At 40.6% G+C, this 21,381-nt stretch overlaps 1 protein-coding gene across 1 annotated transcript; it reads left to right on the forward strand.

The window, feature by feature from the left end:
* Nucleotides 1-1,127: 1,127 nt before the first annotated feature.
* LOC139691163 (peptidoglycan-recognition protein SC1a-like) lies at nt 1,128-20,035 on the forward strand. The gene is made up of 4 exons (XM_071588882.1): nt 1,128-1,188; nt 4,082-4,315; nt 6,415-6,744; nt 19,824-20,035. Exons 1-4 carry the CDS (start codon nt 1,128-1,130, stop codon nt 20,033-20,035), a joined length of 837 nt encoding a protein of 278 aa, XP_071444983.1.
* Nucleotides 20,036-21,381: the final 1,346 nt, after the last annotated feature.

Raw genomic sequence — 21,381 nt, forward strand, 5'->3', positions numbered from 1 at the left:
CGCTGAGGTAAAAACTTCGTTTAGACGATGTGTGAGGCGAGAATCTGTAATTTTAATATAGCCCAGATTTATTAATGTTTCTATTTATAGAATGAAAGCAGAGTCTCAGTCGTTGAAGGTTAAATTAGTGTAAATAACAAGCTAGATTGACGAGAGTGAGTTTGTAACAGAAACGACGGCAAAAGTTACGTCTAGGTTGTCAATCTGTTATCTACGTTTAAGGAATTCATTAATCCATTGGGTACTGCATGCAACTGTTTACTTACTCTACCAATCTTTTCCTACCGAAAATAATTTATAGTTTATACTCAGATTTATAATAAATATGGGCCACTATCCCAGCAATATATGATAATTGAGGGCACTTCCATTGCTGACGTTGTTGATTCATTAATCAATACATTTATGTACAAGCACTCGTTTTGGCAAAATATAATTCCATTTTTCCAGTGCAGTCGCTAGAAGTACATTCAAAGACCTTTCCTTTCAAAATGTTCGACTTATATCTCACAATCGCAGGCATGCATAAAACATAATTATAGGCATTTGTTAAATGCCTATAATTTATATGCATACATAATTTAAATGCAATGCCTATTATTATATAAAAGCCTATTAGACATATCTTAGCAATTAATTAGTGACAGATTTTAAGAATCATTCACGTCAAGTTCGCAACGAGTACCACATGATATAATAAAAACGCGCTAGTAAAATAGGCTGAGGAATTTTTTTATTTATTTTAGTTTCTTCGTAATTTTCACTTGACAATGATCGATTCGTCGCAATTAATATTCACAATGATTGAATAAAAACTCCTGATAAATATATGAATTCGGTAATTCCTTGAGCGATGATTGACATTTAGCATTAAAAGTGTCTGAAATTAATTGTTTTTGAACTCGAAAAAACGGGAATTATTGAGAACATTCATCTCGAAGAAAAAGCAGATCTGGTCTTTTGGTCTCCCGCTGGAGGAACAGCAAAGATCTCTATTCTCCCGGGTCGTTCGCTGAAGGGAGGGAGGGAGATTACTTTCGCGGATGAGGATATTACTGTTTCCCGAGTCCGCAAGCCTCATAGCCGGGCGCGGGAGTGGCATTCGCACCGAAGTCGTAAAGGGCAACATGGGAGTGGAAATGAGATTTTCCGAGTCGCAGAAATCGAACAGTGTCTTCATCACGCCAGGTAAGTGCCAATTGGTTAGTTTAACCTATCCACACAAGATGTGGTCCATAGGTGGGTGGGGGGGGGGTGGAATTCTGTGAAATGCTACGTGCACACAACCTTGAAGAGCGCGTTGTAGTTTCGAATTGGCCATCAAAGTCTTCAACAGCCCACTTCCGTCAATTTACCCCCGTAAATTGTGGTCTAGATTTGCAAACTGCAACTTCGGACATAGTCGTTTTCCCCTTGGGGGCTCTGTAATTTTCGGCAAAGACCCATGACCGATTATTTTAGAGCATGCGTATATGTTTCCAAGGTAGGGAATTGGTAGCGCTATTCGTTTGGCGAATGTCTGTGAATTTGTGGACGCCCACCATTACGTGACGATTGGGAGTCTGTCATGAGACCTAACGACATTGACAAGTTGACTCTAGGCGATCACAGGCGCTTATTTATGCGGACCATCGCAAAACCCGCGAGACACCACACATTTGTGTGGCAGGGGGTACAAGCACCAGGTGGGAAGAGTAAGTGATATGGACGAATATGGGAGAGGAAATGAAAAAAGAAAAATATTCAGTAAAAAACTATCGAATAAGGTGCAAAATTATACACATGCTGGAGCAAGACTAAACACAAAACAAGGGCTAATATACCTCATAAATTAGTTATTTGTAATACGAAAAAAGGGAATAAAAATGAACCACAACCATATATACGGCAGGCCTCCCCAATAACAAGGCAGTTCATGCATAATCGAAAAGTAAGAAGGTCAAATTGTGCCATTCTTTGTACATGCAACTCATGGTGTCCGCCCCTAAAGTCACAGGTAGGGAATGTGACGCCCCGCCGTAAGCATTGGAGGGCGTGAGGCGTCCCCACCCCCACAGAAGAAGACAAGGGATGGAAGGAGAAGCTTGAAAACAAAGATCCTCCATTTAAGCATTAGTTAGGCTAACTCTGTGTACATACTTAACCATAGCACGACTTACGTCTAAAGCAGTCTGAAACAGCCACTTTTCTAAAATAAAATATTAAGAATTTATAATTTAATGCCGCATTAGTTGAATTAGCACATAAATACATACGTTTATATAGGAAAAGTAACACCCGAGATGACCAAGTTCATAAAAGTTCGCGGAAACATGTAAACAAAAGTACGAATGAGCCAGTGATGGAAAACCTCAAGTGTATGTACCGTATTCAGTAGAAAAGAATTGATCGTAACTGATATATATATATATATATATATATATATATATATATATATAGAATAACAGTGTTTTTCTGCATTTCTTTTGACGGTAACGTAACTTAATCTCGTACATGTCACGAAAAAAAGTATTCAAATGTCTAAAAGTCTAAGCGAATGCAAAAAGCGAAGCAAAAAATCTCAGCGAATGTACTCTTTAACTTTCAAAACATCGTCAAACAAGCCATCCGAACAGGCCCAAGTAAAACAATAAAGACGTTTTACTTTCTCCGTACAGTACTCGTAGGTCGTGCGTTTCATTTTTATTCACTAACGCATCCACTTGCACCTCGAGAAGTCCTTCAAACGGTAAATGATTCATTCTCTCCATCTTAAATAATTCTCGGCCTTCCGTTTCAACGTGCTCGAGACACTCCGGCTAGGTATATGCTATAACCGGCTTATCATTCATTCGTGTTCTTACTGCTGATCTCCTGTTCTGTCAGGAAGTTCATCTAGGGAGCAAAAGAAAACATATACCCTTCACTGCGAGGACGGGTTAGGAATTGCCAAGGACTCTTGAAATTCAGTCAATGCATCACATAATCAAGTTTGCCAATTCGGTTCTATGCGCCCAACTGGTTATGCAGATCTGACGTGTTTTAAAAAGCATTGAGCGTTTATTGCTAAATAAAATCGGAAGAATACTAATCACAATGAAAGCAATAGATCGAAGACGGATACTTTAAAGAAAGGAGAAGTCGTATGGCCAAGTTATGATTCTATTGTTCGTCACAAATTTCCTGGTGATAACATAAAAAGCGTGCATAAAAATCATTAGTGTGTTCAAATACCAATAATTCCTGCTTTCCGGTTACACAATTTTTTTATTCCATTTGCAATCACCGCAGCATCTTCCAATTAAACGACTGGTGTGACACGGTCCTCTACCCAATTTCCTCATACCCTCTCATGTCTTCATAATTCTTCCTATTTAAGTGTTTCATATTGGCTAAATGCTACAAAAATTGCATATGGGACGAGGTTCAATAATTAACACGTTTTCAAAGAAATTAAGACTGCGTATGAAGAGATTTACCTTGCCGTTTATGATAGGAGCATCATGGTTAAGCTATTGATGAAAGCTAAGGGCACCCATAGTATGGCGAGCCTACATGCCGACAGCGGGCATGAGGAAGGGAAGAAGGCATTTGAGATTATCGAGGGAGCGATAAAGCATTATGGCGGAGAATAAAAACGAAGTCGATGGGGCACGTCGGAGAGGTCAAGAAGGAAAAATAATTGGCCAAAACGAAAACTAGTTTTGGCAAACGATCCATCACAAAATATCTGTCGAAAAACGGATTATTTCTGTAAAAGGTAACTTTAAAACTTAACTGAAATAATGGTCAAATTATGTTGCGTATTAAACTATATTGCATTAATGATCAAATTGCATATATTAATGTTTGTCACAATAGAAGTATTTGATAATTACGTCGTATATGAAAAAAAGAAATCATTTTATTAAGGAGTATTTATATTTTTACGCACACAGTACGGCCACCTCATTCATTAATCTATGAAGGTCTATAATACGAATTATATCCAATTGTAGCGATACGGATAAATTGTTCCACAAAACTGGGCATATCCGCTAGCAAAAGCATATATGGAATCATTGTAAGAATATTTTCTTTCTTGTTGCAATATGAACGGCAGATGATACGCGGCCCGGAAATGATGCCAATCTGACCATCTTGGAGCCTCAACAAGGGGATTCTTTGAATAAGAAGAATGCGACTCACTGCAGTCATTTGGTCAAGCGTATGGCGGTGGGGATTGCTGCTTTGGTAACCGTGTTACTAGTTATTGGAGTGATCTGTGCGGCTATTTACTTGCCTTGGGATCAGCAACCCACCCTACAGACGACTAACGTGACCAAAATCTCTATTGGTAAGTGTTCCAGAAGATATTCTATCGACGGACGGAACTGCTTGGCCGTGATTTTACTTCTGGACACCTTCGAGGGAGCTTTCTATCAATATCGGTGCACTTAATATTGGCTCTGCGGTTTACCAGCAACGTCCCGTCGTTAAAATGAATTCTAATGGAAAACTTGGCCATGATGTTACATATATTTCATCAAGAAATGAAATAAAAAAAACATTATCATATCAGCAAAACTTATCGGCCAAGAGCAAAAATATCAAATTGCAGTAACTTACTTCTCCCGTCCTCAGTCGAAATCTCTGAGTCTGACAATTTCACTCCACACACTTATGATTTAACTGCATGACCCGTTAGCAATATTAACCCCTGAAATGACCTGATGGCATTACATTTTTTTATTTAAACATTTTGTTTGTTTGATGATAATTGTGGAACGAAAGCTGAAGGTACACTTTTTTTATTGCTGCAAATTCTCACGGATATTTCTTTGCATAAATTCCGTACTTACACAACGTACTTTGGGCCTGGGTTCGATTTCCGAGCAAGCCTCTCTGGGCACCTGCAACTCCACCCAAGCTTCCCAGAAGTGATTTTTCGGGTACTACCCTGAATATACCCTGATCTACGGGATGAGGTTTTACGCGAAATTTGTTTCCTTTTTTTAAACGTTTAGAAATGAAAATAAGATATTTATCAAAAAAATATGCCATAGGAAATTCATTCTCTGACCTGAGGGCCACGGGCTCAAATCCTCAAAATGCCCTTGGGCATCCTGAGTTCACCTCAAGTTGTGCGATATTTTGGGCACCGTTTTTCGCATTGAACTATATGTATCATGAAAACAGTTATTAATTCTGACATCTTCTACGATCACTAAATATTAATGTTTAAATTTCTATCTCCATGTCTGTCTAATATATCGATGAGGCAAAAGTCAATCAATGCAGGCGAAATTGAAGTAAGACTTACTTGGCAGATCCCAATAAAAATTCTTCCAAATTCCAAAGAAACTGCGGGAGATGCCGCAACAGTAACTTTTAATGGAGTCATCCGCTAATGTGCATTTCAATGCAACAATTTCAGAGTGTAAAAAAAGGCGAATGATTTTTACACACCGAAATTGTTGCATTAAAAATTCTTCCACTTGAATTCATATATCAATGCATACATTTACATGGTTGCATGTACGAGGGTCATCCGGAAAGTAGTACCCGTTCGTGAAATAAAGACACAAAAGTAAATATTAACAAACATAAAAAAATTTATTTGAAAGAGGATACTTTAAACTACTTCTCAACATAATCTCCAAGCAAATTAAGGCATTTGTCATAACGTGTGACAAGTTTCTGTATTCCTGCTGCATAGTCCTTCGCCGCCAGCTCATTGAGATACGCGAGGGACCCATCTTGCACAAATTTTTGCATAATGCAGATGGTGTTTAACAATTTCATGAACAATTGTTCGAGAAACATTGGGAAAATGCTCACAGATGTCATCAATTGTGACGCGCCGATCGTTCCTCACGAATTCGTCAACTGAGCTCACCAGTTGGTCTGTAATGACAGACGGTCTCCCCGAACGCTCATCGTCGTGTGTGTTCCCCCTCCCCATGTTGAAGTTGCGACACCACCGCCGAACAGACGACTCGTCCATTACATTGTCTCCATACACCTCCTTTAATTGGCGATGAATATCACATGGGCGAACGTTTCTTGCATTGAGGAATTTAATCACTGCCCTCACTTCACAACTGGCGGCGTTCTCAATTTTTTTAAACATTGTAAACAATCACAGAAACAACACAGGCAATGCTAGCGTCACGCAACTTGGCTCAGAGAAGGCAGACAAGCCACTGAAGCTATCTGACCTCGCCCAGCGGCTACTCGCGTCGTCAGCACTTCATGCGGCACGAACGGGTACTACTTTCCGGATGACCCTCGTACGTATGTGCTACACATCTTTCCAGAGAAACTTTAAGTGAAGCGCTTATTGAGGGTCATTGAGGAATAGAGAATAGCGAACTGAGCATTTAAAAAAAGCTCATGATAATTTTTAGGGATCGTTGTGACCGATCACATGCTGACTGATTCATTTCCCGAAAGGTCCCTCAGCGCATCAGAGGAAGTGGACGCTGGTTAGCCGTGAAAACTGGGGCTCGTGGAAGCAGCTGAAGGACTCGAAACCCCTCAGCCACCCCGTCCACCTCGTCATCGTGGCTCACACGGCAGGGGTGTCCTGCGAGAGTCGAATAGAGTGTAGCAGCAGGATGCAAAACCTCCAGGACTACTCTGTGGGTCATTTGGGCAAGCCCGACGTCCCATTCAACTTCCTCATCGGCCACGACGGCAACGCCTACGAGGGAGTCGGCTGGAATTTCATGGCGACCTTCTCGAAAGCATACAACAACTGCAGCATTTCTATAGCCTACATCGGTGAGTTGAGTGTGGGCTCCCTAAGATTGCGAGAAGACGGGAGTAGATCGGATGGCGTAGATGCGATTCTCTTAAATCGGCTAAATCGCTTTACCTCAATAACGCCACCACCTTAAACTCATAAGGTGGGATATCTAGCAATCAAGTATGGCCCATTATTTGCTAATGGCCATTATTTCCCTCAGCGAATAGGTAGGGGAAATACGCCGAAGAGTCGCCGATAATTTAAAAAGGTTTTTAAGCTGGAACATTTTGTTATTTCCCATCTGATCGTAATCACCTGGATAGGTAACTTTTACATATATTTTTTATTAAAACATTGGCTCGATTAATTCCATTTAAAAATTAATATGATCTATTTTAAATGGGCAGGTACACAATTTATTTTTTGAAGCATCATCGCTCCGATTTCTCATATTATAACACTGGTACTGGAGCTGGAATAACAATTTTCTTATCTCCATCGACTCAATGACATGTAGGCCAGCAAGCATCGCTAACCAGGAACGTTTAAATATTTTCTAAATTTTTCTGCACTGCTCGCGAAAAGCAATGTTAAAGGACGGGCCGAATTAAGGTGATCAAGGCAAATGCTCTCATTCGGGTTGGTGACGGTGCCACTAAAAATTGATGTAAAATCGTCAATCAATTCCAAATCTGACAATTCTCTAATATCCATCAATTAAAACAGAGTAAATTTGAGCAAAAAATGATAACCAACAAGAGTGAAAATGACAACCAACAAAAATTTCACCATGCCATATGAATCAAATACATATTACTATATGAAAAAAAACATTATTATAGGAATTTTAAAATGCGTTTGCTTGTAATCGATTGAGCCGATGGACTAAAACCTCGATGTAGTGAAGGGGCTTGTGCGTTTCGATTACCCCTAGAGCTTTTCTGGCGAGACTAATGGTAAATGGCCCTGGTAGGGTCACCCATGGTAGATAGGTCGAAGGATAGACGCCAGTCCGCGCAGCATCTGTTCCTCAGTGCAAAGGCGTCGACTTCGGTGGAAATCGACCGTTTGAGTGATGGTGTCGCCTTAAAATACTATTGAAGAACCACTTTAACTACTATTCCTCAAGCCGAAGATGGGCAGAATTATTAGAAAAATAATTAGCAACTACGAGACTCGGCCCGCTGGGCCGTGTATCGTGCACGGCGCTTTCGAGGTTGTCATCTCACGAAATCCTTGCAAAGAGAAAGCGACAGCATCAGCCCACAGAACAGGATCAACCAGTTATAATGGAGCATTGGAATGCTAGGACGATGTTGAGGACAGGAAAACTAAAAACTTTAAAGAGGTAGATGGAGAAAGGAAATAAAGATATTTTTAGTCTATGTATGCGAGGTAATGAGGAAAGATTACGGGGATTCCTAAGGAGATACTCACCAAGTATACAGCGCAGTAGAGGAGAGCAAGCGAGGAGTGGTAATAAATTTGAAAAAATGTAGGAAAACGCGTAGTATGTAAACGAAGGCCAAGTGACAGATCAAATGTTATTAGTAGCAGTAAAATCTGAACCGATGAACTTGGTCATTGATCATATCTACATGCCATTCAACAATGAGAATGAAAGTGGGGTAGGGGAATACCATTTAGGAAGAAAGAATGGCAGCGGGGAGAAAGCAACGAAAATATATCGGATACAAGCCTTAAGTGTAAAGTAATCTTGATTTAAATACTAGTAGGAGTAGGTATACATGTAAAAGTAATGGGAAATCATAAATATACCCTGTAAACTATTCAATGTTTGTGTTAAAAGAATCGGGAAAAGTTTCTGTAAAATAGATTAATTACAGATATTGCCAGAACTTCCTACCTAGAACTTCTTCCTAGAACTTCTTCAAAGAACATCCCTTGAGCGTCGACACACTTTTGCCAGCGGTTTTTCCACGACTCGAAGGCTCCCTGGTAGGCGGATTCCGGGAAGTCATTAAGAATACAAGGGAAAGCTTCTTTGACGGCACTTAGGGTCCCATGGTGGTGTCCCTTGAGGAAGGATTTCACTATTGGGAATAGGAAATAGTATGCTGATGCCAAGTCGGGACTGTAAATGGGTTGGGGAAACGTCGCGATGTCGTTTTTCGTCACGTAGTCGGTTACCTTGGAGCAGGTGTGGCTAGGTGCACTGGATGTCTGGGTGGGTGAGTTAGCTCAGATTTTTCTTATCGCCAAATATTCACTGATATGCGCACGCTTAACCGACGGTCTGAATTCAGCACTTCTCGCAACCGTTGTACGTTGTCGTCGGCTCTAGATGTCGACGTCCGTCCGGTGGGGGGCTCGTCTTCCACACACTCTAGGCCATCTTTGAAGAACTTTTGTCACTTAAAAACATGCTTTCATCCTTGAGCACTTGGCAAATCATACCAAACGTCTCCGTACCCGATTTCCCCAGTCCAACACAAAATTTGATGGCGTATCGCTGGTCAATCGTTTGCTGTATTTTATGCTCGCACCGAGTCACTCGACAGGGGTCCACTAAAATCACGATCAAGTCTGAACGAACGGTCAAAGGCGATTAGAGCTTAGCGCGGGTCGAAGGTCAGACTCCCCACCACCGAACCTGCACGGTGCGAGCGCGCGGCGACGTACAGTCACGTCAGGAAAAAATTGTTCCCGTTACCTTTCATCCAAACCATGTATTTTGTTAAGTCATAGATTTAATTTCGACGCAATTAATTAGAACAGTTTCTCGGGATTAAATGCAGGTTTGCTTCATATGTTGGTACTATTGTAGTGTAATGACATATTTAATAGGATAAAATAGGGGAGACGGTTGAGGAAATAAACAAGCACATTGGGAAGAAAATAAGGAGTTCCAGAAGTCTGTAGAGAATATTATGAGCTAGGACAAAAAGATGGGTCCGATAGTAGAAAAATACTACCTTGATCAAAAATTTCCCGGAATTTATTCAGAAAATTAAAAATACAAGTTTATTCATCTAAATCTATATTGTCCCCTTCAAAGTAATCCCCATCGACTGCAACACACTTATGCCAGCGCTTGATCCAATCCTCGAAACATTTTTTATATTCGGTTTTCGGTATGTCCATCAGTGCTTCCTGCGATTTTTCCATTACTTCCTCTCGGCTGCTAAAACGCGTTCCCCGTAATGGTTTTTTAACTCGATTGAACAGAAAGAAGTCACAGGGAGCCAAATCAGGTGAATTCGGTGGCTGTTGGATGGTATTTGTTGCATTTTTCGTCAAAAAATTACGAATAATGATAGCACTGTGCGACGGTGCGTTATCATGGTGCTAAATCCACGAGTTTTCTGCCCACATTTCTGGTCTCTTTCGGCGAATTGCTTCACGCAAACGTCTCATAACGCCCAAATAATACTCTTTGTTTACTGTCTGGCCTTCTGGCAAAAATTCATGATGAACTACACCGTTGTAATCCATGAAAACCGTCAGCATTGCCTTCTTTTTTGACTGAAAACGACGTGGTTTTTTTGGTCTCGGCTCATTTGGTGAACGCCATTCACTTGCCTGATGTCTGGATTGCGTGTCGTACTCATAAACCCACGTCTCGTCTCCAGTAATGATCCTTTTGATGAATGTGGGATCGGATTCAGCCTCGCAAATCATGTCTTTTGCGACGTCAACACGGTCTCTTTTTTGCATGAAATTGAGGTCTTTTGGCACCAACTTTGCTGCTACACGACGGAAACCCAAATCATTAACCACAATGTCTTGGGCGGATCCATAGGCAATGTTCAAGTCCTCCGCTATTTCTCTGATGGTTAATTTGCGGTTATTGACCAACATTTCTTTTACTTTATCAATTTTTTCACCGACTTTCGATGTCGATGGTCTGCCACTGCGTTCATCATCTTCGATTGACTCACGACCACTTCTGAACCGCTCGTGCCACTGGTAAACGACCGTTGTTTTTAGAGAATCGTTGCCGAAACACTTTTCCAACATTTCCAACGTCCGTGCGCCACTAAATCCGTTTTTTACGCAAAATTTAATACAAGTTCGTTGTTGCAAATTTAAATCCATTTCTGCAATTGTAAAAAATCGCCAACACACACAGAGATAGATGTACTCTTGGCTACGTAACTTTTGCAAATGTCAAGTTATGACACTAAGATTTAAAGGGAATATCAACAACAGATGTACCAATTTAACAAAAAAACAGAACTCAAATCGGAACGATGGGAGCGCCACACGGTGGTTATTCCGGGAACTTTTTGATCAAGGTAGTATATCAAAAAAGCGATATGGATAGGTGGGTGAATGGATGTTTCGGGAAAGTCATGCCAGACGGTTTTCCAAGATTGCATTGTTTGAGGTAGTGGAGGGTACCCGCAGGATACGGACCCAGGGAGAAGAATTGGTCCGCGAGTGTGGTCTTTGTAGCATCTATGTACATCTACAAAATACTCTGCAAGCCGCCACAGTGGCGTGTGGCGGGGGGATTAGTACGAACCAATCGAGATGCCACACTCTTCTGCAAGTTCCCTGACAGTCAAATGTCGATTTTCACGAACGATATCGTTCACTTCTCCATGTGGGGGTCATCAATTGACGTTGATTGTCTTCCGGAACGCTCGTCATCTTCCACTGATTGCTAACCCTTTTTGAGCCGGATGGACCGTTCATAACACGCCGTAGGTTTCATAGCATCCCCACCATAAGCCTTGGTAATCAACTCAAAAGTTTTCGTGAAGGATTTGCTGAGTTTCACGCGGTATTTCACAGAACAACGCTACTCCTTCAAAGAGCTAGTTTCCGCGGATCCGATTTTTCGCTACACTCCACCAACGCTATCCCTTCACATAAACGGCCGTAACTAATCAATAAAACAAGATATCAACAATTCGGTTGACGGCGGTTATCTGGAAAGTTTCCACAAACACAATGCCCCCAAGCTGATTAAAAAATAACCAACTGGAGCCGTGCTATTCAAAAGTTCGAGATCCTTTTTTAACATTTAGTCATCTCACACTGTGTTGTCATTAAGTGCATCTTACATGGGATACAAAGCACTAGTGGGCAAAGGACTCGTTTTTTATCTTATGCACTATTACGAGTAATAATTATATATAACCGTGTAAACTTTATTCTCAGGAAAGGCTCCATAAATCGGCGCTTTTTGTTCATGGTATCCTAATTTCGGGAGAGAGTAATGTTCCAGTGGACGCGGATTTCCTAGATTATAAGGGAGCTTTCGACAAAGTCCATCATTGTAAACTACTCACAAAGCTAAAGGTATATGGCTGACATAAAAATATCCTGGTTTGGATTAAAGAATTTCCGAATGATTGGGTAAAAAGAGTAGTCATACATGGAGTTAGCTGAAATGCAGCAGATCTCACTTCAGGTGTTCCCCAGGGAAGTGTTACTGGAACTCTATTATTCCTACTTTATGTTAATGATATTGACTCCGTAGCCATTCATAAGATTCATTTATTTGCCGGCGATGCAGTGGTTTGCCGTGATATCCGTGATCCTGAGGATATATCAGCTTTATCAGATGACCTTAAATGCTATGCAACGCTGGCACGAAACTTGGCAATCAGAATTAAACTTAAAAAAGTGCGTAATGACGAATTTTTGGAAAGGGAGCAATTCCTTTCCGAACGCCTACTGCATCGGGAACACCGAAATGGAATGTGTAGACTCGTTAAAACAAAACAAGGTCAAATTATAATTTCTATCCTCACTAGTTTTGCAACTAATATAGCACAGATCCAGTACCACACGCAATCTCCGCGACGGAAAAAAAGAAGTACTTCATAATTGGTCAAATGAAAGAGTTGATATTGACTGTGAGAAGTCAGGCTACCCCATGAGAGAGTATGCCCTTCTTCGTCTGATGAGTGTTGGCGCACGCGTTCTAAAAAGGTTATGAATACATTGCTGTAGAAGTCATCTACACATGTGTTTTAAATCAATTATTGTAAAAACTTAAAAATTAAACTTTGAAAGAAAAGTCACGAGGAATATACCACCGTACAAACAAAATGTAATGGTTCGAGAAACCATTGTTTACGGGCCGGGTCCGATTCGCAAAGGGTTTTTCATTCGTACCATTTTTCCCCCAAGGGTTGAGCCCAACAGTCTAGAACGTATGGGATGATGCTACCTCTGTAGTTTGTCATATCAATTTAATGGGAAACGGCCCACGAGCACCAATACTCGACAGTCCGGCCCGAGGTGAAAAGTTTAACAACTCGTGGTTTATACTATTTTCATGAAGTTGCGATTGGTGGTAAGTTCCAAGCTGCTCTTTGTGGCCATCCTACATTGGGGAAAATGTAGAATCTCGCACTTTATTTCACAGACAGAAAGGGGAAGTTAGCGTTTGGCCACTAACTGGAGGGCCCAGCTGCGATTTGCGATGGCTTTGGGCACTCTCCCCCTGGCTGTGATCAAGCTGTTCTATATTTTGGACTTCAGATCTCCCTCGGAAATCATAGGGGGAGCAGGGAAAGGAACTGTACTGCTCTCTCTTACCCTGAATGCGTGATTTCCAAACGACTTTTGACTTTGTACAAGGTGCACCTTCCTTCCAAGCTCTTCAAATAGGCTTCAGGTTAATAGCTGTTGTTTTGTGGATAGATTTACTATCAATCAAAGAAAAAGAGACTCAAGGAAGACTACGATTTGAAATTTAGCTTACCTGCTTCACCACCAATGATAGAGTGGAATGCTCTTAAGTAATGGAGAATTGAATACTTGTGTTATTCATGGATATAAATCTCAATTAATATTTATTTTTGAATCCAGTTCCCATGGAACACGTCAACTTTTTCAAGGTGAACAATGGTTTCCGCGCGAAAAATTACCCAGTCATCGCGTTCCTGACGAATGAATGAATAAAACTCGGGATTGCGGCGGGCATTTGTTTCATCACGCATCACAAAGCACTTAAAACGTCTCAAGAACTTCAATACGTTTAAGAAAGGAGCATTAGGAGAAATCTTTCTCGATCAATTAAAAAGATCGACGGGACATAGGATAGAAGATCTATTTTTTTTGCTTTCACGAAAACCAGGCGAGTTAAAGACGCCGCTTGAGAGAAGGGGATACAGATAATATACATATGTACACATGCCCCTTCATGCGACTTCCTCCTCTCCGAGGAATCCCCGCAGTAATCTGTCTCACTCCGCCCCCCCCCCACCCGTCCGCCTCACTTCCCCGCTCCGTTGGCCCTCGGCTACACTGTCGGCCCGTCGCTCCTCCCGGTAGGTGGCGAGGATCACCGCAGCCTCTTGCCTCCTTCCTAAGGAGTGCTTCCTAAGGTGAGTGTGAAGGACTGCATTCAGCGACTCACGGTGATTTTTCGCTGTCTTCTTCGGCTGGGGGGTCATATGGAACGTGGATTTAGGTACGCGCGTTTCATTACTTTACATGGGTTTCGAATCCGTGACACATTTACTCATTTGTTCTTAAGGCATCGTTTCGTAACATGGAGTTTCACCTGGCCGCAGCGTCTTGCTTATCGGCGCCACGCGTCTGTATTATCAACCTGGAACAGTTCGTCGAAAGGGTATCATTTTTTTTCTAATGAACATTCAAGCCTCAATTTATAAGATGTATTGTCGGGTCGGTGCCTCTAATTATTTTCATTGTCTCTTATTCTGCCGCGGGAAAAGAAACTTCTCAAGTTTATTCACGAATTAGAAGCACAATGCAATTAAATGATGCGTCGCCCTAGATGGTTTCCGACGCCCCATCTTGATAAACTGCGAGTGGCACAATCAGTGGCGCCTACGCTCGGCGTTTCAACATGATCGGGGAGTAACCTGACAATCTTCTATCATCCCAATGGATCCCAATGACTCATCAGTTAGTTTTAGGCGTAGTTCTTCCGTTGCTCCTGAGAGAGGACGCAGTTTTCAGAATTTCAACCTCGTCATTGGGCCGAATTGTTTTAGTATTTTCCAGTACCCTACAAGCCACCGCTATGGTGTGCAGCAGGGGAAGAAAACACACCAGACAAATTTTGAACAAAATACTTTTACCCCTACTGCGGTCGGAAAACGTTATTCTGATTTCTTGTCGTTCGTGGAAATGACCTCTTAAATCTATCTGTTCTACACTTGGTCTCTCTAATTTTATTGACATGATCTCTCCTACCGTAGTACGGTGGAGGTAATAATACATTTTCAACATCACTGCTAAAGAGACGCCCTTTCAATTTTATGCAAGAGCTTCAATCAGTAATTTAACCGTCTCTCCGTGAGTGATTCCCAACCTAGCTCCTCTAATATTTTGGATAGGCTACTCAGTTTATCATAACAACGTTTTACAAAGCCAGCTCCTCTACACTGTGCGCCATCCAATTCGGCAATCAGTCCAGCTACATAAGAAGTCCATATTTATACTAGCAGTATATTCTAAATGAGGCACTATATTCTAAATAAAAAGAAAACATTTCTCTTTAACCTTTCCGTTACATTTACCCAGTACTCTTTTCATAAATCCTAGTCTTTTGTTAGCTTGTCCACATATTCCCCGTATGCGTTCCACCCAGGAGAGGCCGTGAGTGAGGGTAACACCTAAGTAGTTAATCGGGTGTACACATTCCATTTCGGTGTTCCCGTTGTAGTAGGTGTTGGGAAGGGAATGGCTCTTTTTCCTAAAATTCATCAATACGCAGTTTCTTTAGTTTAATTCTAATTGCCGAGGGTGGCTTCAGCATTGTATAGCATTTATGTCATCCGATAAAGCTGTTGTGTCCTCAGGATTACGGATTTCTGTGTAAACCACAGCATCGTCGGCAAGTAAACGTATTTTACTAATGCCTACGGAGTCAATCTCGCTAACGTAAATTAGGTTGAAAAGTTTCCTGATAACACTTCCTTGGGGAACACCTGAAGTGAGATCTACTGCATTTCAGCTAACTCCATCTATGATTACTCTTTGAGCCAGACCATTCAAAATAGTCTTTAATCTAATCCAGGATATTTTTATGAATGCCATACGATGCATGCTTCACGTTTCATCGAATACACGTTCCTTTCTCTCCGCCGCATCTCCATCCGTCAGACTTGCTCTAATGCTCCCATTTGTTGCGCCTTAGAGTGAAGTCCGGGCGGGCTGTATGACTATAGCTGCTCAAAAATTGCTAATCACTTGTTTTTGAACTGCCTACTCGAAGCAGGGAGACGTGACAGAACAGCGGGTGGAACTCTTACCGATGGTCCCGGGCTCGATACTCATAGAGACCTCTGGATAGGGACCTCTGGCTTTAGATTCACACAAACTGTGTAAATTTTGGGATACCAGATCATTTTGGGAAACCATAGGTAGCGCAGGGAAAGGAATTAGAGCTCCCCTATCCTGAAGTGTGAATTTCACACGTCGTTGGGCTTAGTGCTACAGTATAGAAACTCAAACCGTACCTTATCAGACGAACCATCTAATTGATAAGGAGAACGAAAGGGGGGGATAGGAATGAGAAAAATGTAAAAATTTTTAATATAACTGAAAATATTTAGAAAACACGAAGATGTTGTACGTTTCGGCGGTCAGTCGGCGGCGACGAAGGTCGAGAGGCCACCTTGTTTTATAAAAACTTTGCGACTGTCCTCTTTACATTGTTCCAATATTTTGGAATATGGTCAGAGCCTTTTGTACGTTCAAACATTAAAATATATCGCGATATATTTTGACATACTTCAATTTCTTGTTTTTTTTGCCCCTCCGTTCCGTTCTATTGCAAATAGAGACGCTTGAATTTTTTGTTAGGTTCAACACAACAGTGGGATTGAGATCGATCGAACAACAATCAGCTCAGGTGAGGCCTTGTTGACCACTACGTGTGCACGCCACACACGCCCACGTTTTACTTTTCGGGCAAGCTAGGCGTGAGAACAACCTCCTCATTGGGTTTACAAGTTGGTTCTCGTACTTGAAGGACTAACAGCGTTTGGTTTCCAATGACAAAATGCTACTAGGTGACCAATCTGCTGCATTGAAGAAATATAAGTTCATTTAAATACATTTCAAGCGATTGCTTTAATACATTGATTGTGACGAGCACGGCTGAAACAGCAAGAAAATAATAATTTACATGCAATTAGCTCCATGTTCACTATGGTCCATCATAAGATCTAAGATGAGTCTTAGACTTTATATTAATAACAGACCTCCGTTTGTTATTTTTGCATTGTAATGTTCCATTTTCAGAAAATTGAATAAAATTGTGAAGACCATTAAAATCCATAGCAATTTTGTGTGCCAATTGCCGTACTCTTTACTGAGCACTAGGTGTTTTGGATGCCAAGCAGGGTTCTACAGAAAATATTACAAATTTTGAATGAGTCAACTGCCGAGGCTAAGCTGTTGAGAGGGGAAGGGAAAGGAAGATGAGGTTTCATTGCCTAGTTTGGATGGTTGATGGAGGTAAGGCCAAGTCGTAGTGCTCTTATTAGTCGACTAGGCCAATTTATGTAAGAGTAGGATAAACATCATTGGGGGTTTGTACGATGGTAAGTTTTAAAAGGTTTACATCAGTTTAAAGGGTGCGACCATAAGTATTCAAAATTGCTATTCTTAGTTATAGTTTGGAGGTGGATAAAAGTGCATCTTTAAGACTAATGCAAAGATTAAAACCTTTATTTCTTAAGTATGAATTTTTTAATAAATAAAAATTAATTTTACACAAATAATTAATCATTAACATTTCCTTAAGTCAATTACTATGTATTTCCATATGTTTTCACAAACTCAATAAACAATGGAAAAGTTTTCTTATTTTTGATATGCTAAGTAAAGCAACGCTTATCGAAAAATCTATATTTTAAACGTTGACGCCCGGATTTCAACACTTTGTTCCAAATTGGCTTATATTTAAGTACCATTTGTCTTCCTTCAATGTAACTCATTCATTATCTGAAAAATCGGCCTTGTCATAGCTTTATTCGAACTTCTGCTTCATTGTGTTCACTTTTTTTTAACTTTGCACACGAGTACTCGTACATGCTGGAAACGTGGGGAGAATATGATATGAAACTTCCTCATTAAACATCGCATTTCCTTTCGCCAGCACCACTTCAACAGAAATACCATTTTCTTCCATAATTTATTTTCGACATATTGTAATGTTGGATTTGATAATATATGTTATGGTATGACAGAGACTTTCACTCATTACAATCTATGTTTTTCAACGTATACTACGCGGAGAAAACGGTTAAAGAAGTATGGGACGATAGGAATGCAAGTCGGCGGGTAATTCATGAAATCAGATTCCAAAGAAACTGCGGGAGATGCCGCAAAAGTGACTTTTAACGGAGTCATCCGCTAATGTGCATTTCAATGCAACAATTTCAGAGTGTAAAAATCATTCGCCTTGACTGGGATCCCAGTCAAGGTGAATGATTTTTAATCTCTGAAATTGTTGCATTGAAATGCACGTTAGCGGATGACTCCGTTAAAAGTTACTGTTGCGGCATCTCCCGCAGTTTCTTTGGAATTTGTCAAAGTATAAACACCATAAATGTTTAAAAGTTGGCTTTAATCTCGTGGACTGTGGCGCGTCGCGCACGAATACGAATGCCGATGACATTGTATGTCCGGCATTTCGTCACAACATCTAGTTCCTTTAAAAGCCCCAAAATTTCAGAGTTTAAGAGGAAGCCTCGGTAGCTTAAGTGGCTAAAGCACTCGACCGGATATTGAGGGATCTGGGTTCGTATCCCAGTCAAGGTGATTGATTTTTAATCTCTGAAATTGTTGCATTGTCATGAAATCAGATTTGTAAATGATCAAACTGTGGTTAGTCAATCAGCCAACAGGTTATAGGCACTTCTAGGTGCATTAGAAAATCAGTATGAATTGTTCGAAAGGAGAATTAAGTAAACAAAGCAAAACAAAAGTTTGGAGGTTTTAGAAAAATAGGAAGGCTAAATTTAACGTTAAAATTAGAGGGCATAGACTAAATCAAGTGGAGCAGTTTACCTATCTCGGAAGTGTTTTACACCTAGATGGTTAAAGTGGTAGGGAGATAGGAAGGAGAATTTGCGATAGGGAAAGATGCTTTTACCGGGAGGAGGGTGTTGATGACAGGGCCATCGGTTAAGAATGTCAAGAAAAATTAGTTAAAAATTTTATGTGGAGGGTGATTTTGTACGGCGCGGAAACTTGGTCTTCTGAAACGTGATGAAAGACGTGGACATAAGGCTTTGAAAGAGTGGGTGTGCAGAAAGGTGAAAAAGGCTAAATTTGGCGGAAAGGAAAAAGAATGAAGAAGTGCTTGAGAGAATCAAGGATGACGGAATGCAGTGGTTAACAAAAGGCTAACAAAAAATTAGGATTTAATAAAAGAGTATTGAGTAAATGTAATGAAAAGGTCTAAGAGAAATGTTATCTATCGCTGGTTAGGCCTCATTCAGAATATGCTGCAAGTATATGCTATATGGGGTTTTCATGAAGTTGGACTTACTACCGAATTGGATCGCGTACAGCGTAGAGGAGCTAGATTTGTAAAACGTTGTCATGGTAAACTGAGTAGCGTATCTAAAATATTAGAGGAGCTAGGCTGGGATTCACTCACGGAGCGAAGGTTGAATTGCAGATTGAAGCTCTTGCATAAATTGGAAGGATGTCTCTTTAGCAATGATGTTGAAAATGTATTATTACCTACATCGTACTATGGTAGGAAAGGTTATGTCAATAAAATTATAGAGATTAATTGTGGAACAGATAGATTTAAGATGTCATTTTTTCCACGAACGATAAGGGAAGAGAGGTAGAATGTATACGAAATTTAAGAGGGGTTTTTTATGTGTGTGGTGTCAAGTTGTGCTTTGTTGGGTGAAGGTTAGAAATGTATTGATTTTTAGTCTGTTCCATCCAAAACCTACATGAAACGGTGGACTTCCACCGTCATTAAAGCTATTGATAAACTAATCTGAGTGCGGAAAACCACAGCGAAGGGACTTCTTACAGCACGCCCCACTCCCTTCAATTTCCACGTCTTTCAATGAGGCCCACAATCAATGGACCGCCGTCTGGATCACGTTATTAGCATAACTATGCAAAGAAAATGAACGCTTTCTCAATTATGATCACGTAATCTTTTTTTTCTCAAACCTAGGTAACTACATCCGTATGAACACAACATCCCAGCAGTTGCAGGCCATGAAGCAGATCCTACATATGGGAGTGCAACTGAAAAAGTTGACCCCGGACTACATCCTTGTTGCTCACAACCTCACCACGGCCACATTGAGCCCAGGAACGTTCGTCTACGAACAAATCAAGGACCTCAATCATTTCACCGATGACGAGAGATTACTTCCGTTCTGAAGGTTCCCTCTCCCTCCACAGCCTCGCTTCTCGCACAATCAAATTCGACCGCCAACAATGTTTATCGCAAATCGTTGTATCAGAAAAGTGGTGGATCTCGCGAATTTGGGACTTAACCTCAACCTCTCTATGAACAACACTGGGTAAATGCAATGCGCAAAATATAACACCTCTACTCTTAAATCGCGATAACGTTTATCGTTACTTCGTTCGTTTATCTTTTCAGTCACTTTCTTTCAACAAGTTTCTTCATTGTCGTTCAGCACGGTATCAAAAAACGTTCGTATAGTGACGATAACCTAATTAATCTAATGACCCAAGCGATCTCATCAGAATCATCGCAGCTTGCAAAGGTCTAGTCTCATTCTTCGTAATTAACGGTGCTTTATTAAAAGTCGCACAAGAGATTTGGAAATGTTTGGCACACACAGTGATTTGAAAGTTCCCTCCTTATTTCACTTTTGCTAATAATCACATTTCGTTATCCACAAAAGACAAAACCTTTTTTGCATTTAGAAGATCCTGATATGAGTATATTCAAAACGTATCACTATCGAAATGCAGAAATTTCACAATTCAAATACTCATTCACCTTTATCGGGACCCGAACCCGGATCCCTTGCTTTCCAGCCAAGTGCTTTAACCATTATTTTTATTAATCTTATAACCAAAAGTTATGAACATTGTGAATTTTCATGAAATTCAATTAATTATTACCGGTATGAATATTTGTGATTAACAATGGGAATCATTTGCATGCGACATAAAATATGCCAAAATACGATCTTATGGAATCTATTTTGGAAGATTATACAAAAAAAACCCTCTGCATAAACGAAACAAAAAAACAAAAAAATTAAGTTGACCACAAGGAAGAGGCAAATCTCACTGAACAAATGAAACGGGAAATAGGAACGGATCTCAGAAGCATCCGAAGCGTTATTATTGCAATACTCACATCCAATATTTCCGCTTTCGGCACGTCTGTTTGTAAATAAGTATGTGGTCAAAAGACAAAGACATATTTTATCCCAATTCTATTTTTTTCTCAACCGCGACACCTCTGTCCTCGCCAGTTCAAACAAAAACATTTGTGGAATAACTCTTTTCCGGTTACAGCCCCATGCAGGAAGACAGAACACGGAAAAATCTCGCCTGACGTCACACCTATTATAGTTTCCCTTCTCAAGGAGTGTTGTGCTGAAATTTAGAGACCACAACACCCTCCCCGTGCCACCACTTGACAGATAAGGAGATCATACTAGACTTATATTAATGAAGACAATTTTAATTTTCAAAAGTCTGCTTTGCTTGTAATTGTCAGGTGCCCAATATTTAGAGGAAAC

This window comes from Hetaerina americana, unplaced genomic scaffold, assembly GCF_022747635.1.
Source record: "Hetaerina americana unplaced genomic scaffold, ioHetAmer1.1.p SCAF_30, whole genome shotgun sequence".
In the NCBI taxonomy this organism is placed as follows: domain Eukaryota; kingdom Metazoa; phylum Arthropoda; class Insecta; order Odonata; family Calopterygidae; genus Hetaerina; species Hetaerina americana.

Excerpts from the sequence above, each read along its gene's own strand:
- LOC139691163 (XM_071588882.1), top strand. The coding sequence starts at position 1,128 with ATGGGAGTGGAAATGAGATTTTCCGAGTCGCAGAAATCGAACAGTGTC. Across the intron at positions 1,189-4,081 it reads CAGTGTCTTCATCACGCCAG|ATGATACGCGGCCCGGAAAT; the intron begins GTAAGTGCCAAT and ends TATGAACGGCAG. Across the intron at positions 6,745-19,823 it reads CATTTCTATAGCCTACATCG|GTAACTACATCCGTATGAAC; the intron begins GTGAGTTGAGTG and ends TCTCAAACCTAG.